The 5000-nt window shown below is 50.4% G+C and overlaps 3 protein-coding genes across 3 annotated transcripts in view; 2 read left to right on the top strand and 1 right to left on the bottom strand.

Annotated features, from left to right (window-relative positions):
* Window positions 1-3011, bottom strand: part of LOC123759372 (very long chain fatty acid elongase 7) — a 139752-nt gene extending 136741 nt beyond the window's left edge. Inside the window, exon 1 of the mRNA XM_045744338.2 lies at window positions 2560-3011. The gene's annotated coding sequence lies outside the window, so the exon portion shown is untranslated. The remainder of the gene's footprint in view (window positions 1-2559) is intronic.
* On the top strand, window positions 202-1005 carry LOC138370505 (histidine-rich glycoprotein-like). The gene has a single exon (XM_069334881.1). The coding sequence runs from the start codon at window positions 202-204 to the stop codon at window positions 1003-1005; it is 804 nt and encodes a 267-aa protein (XP_069190982.1).
* A 380-nt stretch (window positions 3012-3391) lies between the features above and the next one.
* The window catches only part of LOC138370506 (uncharacterized), a 12130-nt gene continuing 10521 nt past the window's right edge, over window positions 3392-5000 (top strand). Inside the window, exon 1 of the mRNA XM_069334882.1 lies at window positions 3392-3491. Within this exon, the coding sequence (XP_069190983.1) occupies window positions 3392-3491 (100 nt within the window). The remainder of the gene's footprint in view (window positions 3492-5000) is intronic.

Consider the following 5000-nt stretch of genomic DNA (forward strand, 5'->3'; position numbering starts at 1 on the left):
GTGTGGATCACTGTCTGCATGGTCCACCAGGTGTGGGATCACTGTCTGTATGGTCCACCAGGTGTGGGATCACTGTCTGTATGGTCCACCAGGTGTGGGATCACTGTCTGTATGGTCCACCAGGTGTGGACCACTGCCTGTATGGTCCACCAGGTGTGGACCACTGCCTGTATGATCCACCAGGTGTGGATCACTGCCTGCATGGTCCACCAGGTGTGGGATCACTGCCTGCATGGTCCACCAGTTAAGGACCACTGCCTACATAGACCACCAGTTAAGGACCACTGTCCACATGGACCACCAGTTAAGGACCACTGTCCACATGGACCACCAGTTAAGGACCACTGTCCACATGGACCACCAGTTAAGGACCACTGTCCACATGGACCACCAGTTAAGGACCACTGTCCACATGGACCACCAGTTAAGGACCACTGTCCACATGGACCACCAGTTAAGGACCACTGTCCACATGGACCACCAGTTAAGGACCACTGTCCACATGGACCACCAGTTAAGGACCACTGTCCACATGGACCACCAGTTAAGGACCACTGTCCACATGGACCACCAGTTAAGGACCACTGTCCACATGGACCACCAGTTAAGGACCACTGTCCACATGGACCACCAGTTAAGGACCACTGTCCACATGGACCACCAGTTAAGGACCACTGTCCACATGGACCACCAGTTAAGGACCACTGTCCACATGGACCACCAGTTAAGGACCACTGTCCACATGGACCACCAGTTAAGGACCACTGTCCACATGGACCACCAGTTAAGGACCACTGTCCACATGGACCACCAGTTAAGGACCACTGTCCACATGGACCACCAGTTAAGGACCACTGTCCACATGGACCACCAGTTAAGGACCACTGTCCACATGGACCACCAGTTAAGGACCACTGTCCACATGGACCATTTCAGGCAACTCTGGAGAACAAGAACAAACAGTGTTGCCAGTGTGGCATATTTCCCAGCTGTGCGTCAGAATGACTTGCTGATGGCAACACTTCTTGCTTAATATAATATCATATTTCTTAACATTTTAAATCACCGACAATCTTGGACTGGAACACAACTCTGAACTATTCATTTATCTCAAACTTTAATCTTCCAAGAAGACGAGATAAAAGTTTTATTCAAATTTAAATCCGATTTAATTTAAACGAGAAATTTATAAAAATTGAATATTTATTTGAGTGGTTAATATTTTATGCAGATAATTTGTCTAGTAAAAAAAAACACTGAATACCTGATTTTTTTTGCTTTAAAGATAGCGTCAGTTATGGTAGCAGTGATCACTGAGTGTCAATATGCAGGTGTTGAGGTGTGGAGGTGTTGAGGTGTGAATATGTGCAGCACATGTTAATGTGATGCACACATACAGAACATTCAAGTATTTTGAACAATCTATTTTGCACTGAGTCTGATGGTGCTATTACTATCATTGAGAGAGAGAGAGTGTAGGAGCGACTAGCAGAGGTGCCACACCCTCCCCCACACACACCCCCAGACTCACGTGGTGCCACACCCCCCACACCCCCAGACTAACGTGGTGCCACACCCCCAGACTAACGTGGTGCCACACCCCCACACCCCTAGACTCACGTGGTGCCACACCCCCACACCCCCAGACTAACGTGGTGCCACACCCCCACACCCCTAGACTCACGTGGTGCCACACCCCCCACACCCCCAGACTCACGTGGTGCCACACCCCCCACACCCCCAGACTAACGTGGTGTCACACCCCCCACACCCCTAGACTCACGTGGTGCCACACCCCCAAAGACATGCCCATGGTAGGTGACTGAGTGTACAAAGATATGACCATGGTAGGTGACTGAGTGTACAAAGATATGACCATGGTAGGTGACTGAGTGTACAAAGATATGACCGTGGTAGGTGACTGAGTGTACAAAGATATGACCATGGTAGGTGACTGAGTGTACAAAGATATGACCATGGTAGGTGACTGAGTGTACAAAGATATGACCATGGTAGGTGACTGAGTGTACAAAGATATGACCATGGTAGGTGACTGAGTGTACAAAGATATGACCATGGTAGGTGACTGAGTGGACAAAGACATGGCCATGGCAGTGACTGAGTGGACAAAGACATGGCCATGGCAGTGACTGAATGTACAAAGACATGGCCATGGCAGTGACTGAGTGTACAAAGACGTGACTGAGTACACTTCTCACAGTAGAGTGCAGGTCCTATGAGGGGACGGGGCCGGCGAGAGACACTGAAGCAAGTGGAAACGACTGAAACTCCTGTAGAGGATTTAACACCAAGAGTTAAACATGCTACATGAGCTTCAGCCCAGCAAGAGAGCATGCCCCAGACGGCAGATAGGCAGCACCCCGCCCCCACCATAGCTGCTGCGATACGACACACATGTCTGCTGCAACCACATACTCCTTGCAGCAGACACGAAGATCACGTATGATACAGCATCTGCTGATCAACAGGAGCAACAGCGTAGTGAGCTGAGACACGAGGGGCCAAGCAATATATAAGCAGCATCCCGGGTCACTATACCTGACACATGTGGAGCCTTGACACGGTGCTCATCTCCGTCCCAGCATCTCCACAGGTGTGTGCGGGGGATGAAGACCTCTCAGTGAAGGATGCTGGTGGTGACGGCAGAGCGCCAGGTGCCGGAGACGTCTCCCACAGTCTGGGTGTTCAATACAGCAGCGTTTGTAAATAATGGAAGATGTGTTGGAGAGTGTAGAGGTGGAGGGGTCACCTGCCACACACCTGGCTTGTGGTGGTGGTGGTCACTATCACTGTCCCTCCTGCCACACAACTGGCTGCTGGTGGTGGTGGTCACTATCACTGTCCCTCCTGCCACACACCTGGCTGGTGGTGGTGGTGGTCACTATCACTGTCCCTCCTGCCACACACCTGGCTGCTGGTGGTGGTAGTCACTATCACTGTCCCTCCTGCCACACACCTGGCTGCTGCTGTTGGAGGTAGTCACTATCACTGCTGTGATAGGGAGCAGGGCAGGGAGCACCTTCACGGTCAAGCAGCCTATGATGTGTTGTTATAAGAGAAGTATTCTCCCCCCAGCACTCCTGCACCTCTGCCTGTTCCCTTTGCGCTGTGTCTTCGTATCCTTGGGTTGAGCACCCTGGCAGGGTTGCTCAAGTATGGTTGCTCTCTCTCCAACATGCACTGCCTTACGGGAGCACACGCAACACACGCAACTGGCAGACAGTTGCGTGTGTGAGTGAAGCAGCGCTCTCTCGCAGCTCCTCTGCTCTTGCAACTGGTTTTTGGTGTCCAAGTAATTTCCTGCCAGATATTCTATGTTCAATTAGTTATCTTTGGCGAGTTTGTGTGTGTGTGCGGGCGAGTGGGGGGCATGTGGCGAGCTGAGACGGCTGGCCACACACCTGGCTGCTCTAGACTCTATGAAGGGTTACAGAGTCTGCGTCAGGAGATGGGAGACTTAATAGGCGATGGTTAGTGGTGGTGGGGCGCGTGGTAGCAACCTGCCCCTCCCACTCTCTGCATGGGTTAGGACGATATTCTCAAGAATGCGCGAGTCAATACAGTATTTGCTAAGCTCAGTAATGTAATGTTGGAGAGTGACCCTCAGTTTACACGTGGAGGGGGAGTTGTCCCTTGCATGCATATACACATACATACATATGTGCGTGTGTGTGTGTGTGTGTGTGTGTACTCACCTAATTGTACTCACCTAATTGTGCTTGCGGGGGTTGAGCTTTGGCTCTTTGGTCCCGCCTCTCAACTGTCAATCAACTGGTGTACAGATTCCTGAGCCTACTGGGCTCTATCATACCTACATTTGAAACTGTGTATGGAGTCAGCCTCCACCACATGACAAGTGTGATGTGTGTGTGTGTGTGTGTGTGTGTGTGTGTGTGTGTGTGTGTGTGTGTGTGTGTGTGTGTGTGTGTGTGTGTGTGTGTGTGTGTGAGTGTGTGTGTGTGTGTACACTCACCTAGTTGTGCTTGTCTACGTGTATATATGTATGTATGTATGTGTATACAGAATATGAGAATATGTGGAAGCTAGTCAGAAATGCATTTCACCTCTATAAACGCACATTAATGACATTATGTAAAAAGACACATCGAACACTGTTTATGTAGGACAGACGTCAATCTGTGTATTTATATATGTAGGTTAGATTAGCATTTTAAAAGCATTACAATCACCTTCTACGGTTGATTGTTTAATAAATCACTGAACTTTATGTTTAACAGATCTCTAACCCATGGAGGACAGAATAAAATGTATATATGCTGGTTAGCATTGTAAATATGTGGCCACGTCTGTGGTTGAAAAAAAATTAACCCCCCCCCCCAAATACCAACGCAAAATCACTCGCCCCCAGGCACCTGCCCCATGCCACTAACTAGTTTATTATCATCATTTAGACAAAAAGCTTCACAAAAACTGTCCACGAGGACCACTGGAGCCTACAACAAGTTGTGGGTAAAACCCGGTGTATCTCCCGGCCGGGTTTGTGCCCCATCACCGCCTGACTGGTGTCGACGCTGCATGCCTTGCCCAGGTTTCAAGGGCATAGCAGCACCTCCACGCACTTGCATAGTCACTGCTTGCACCTTGCCAGTGATATCGTCGCTTGCATGGGTAGGCGAGGACCTGAAGAATGCGCACCTTTCAGGTCGTCCGTTCCCCAGTGATATCGTCGCTTGCATGGGCAGAAGACGACTTGAAGGACGGGCACCTGTCAGGTCGTCCGTTCCCCAGTGATATCGTTGCTTGCATGGGCAGGCGACGACTTGAAGGACGGGCACCTGTCAGGTCGTCCGTTCCCCAGTGATATCGTTGCTTGCATGGGCAGACGACGACTTGAAGGACGGGCACCTGTCAGGTCGTCCGTTCCCCAGTGATATCGTAGCTTGCATGCGCAGGCGACGACCTGAAGAATGCGCACCTATCAGGTCGTCCGTTCCCCAGTGATATCGTAGCTTGCATGG

The sequence above is a fragment of the Procambarus clarkii genome, chromosome 32 (genome assembly GCF_040958095.1).
Source record: "Procambarus clarkii isolate CNS0578487 chromosome 32, FALCON_Pclarkii_2.0, whole genome shotgun sequence".
Lineage (NCBI taxonomy): Eukaryota > Metazoa > Arthropoda > Malacostraca > Decapoda > Cambaridae > Procambarus > Procambarus clarkii.

Excerpts from the sequence above, each read along its gene's own strand:
- LOC138370505 (XM_069334881.1), top strand. The coding sequence starts at position 202 with ATGGTCCACCAGGTGTGGGATCACTGCCTGCATGGTCCACCAGTTAAG.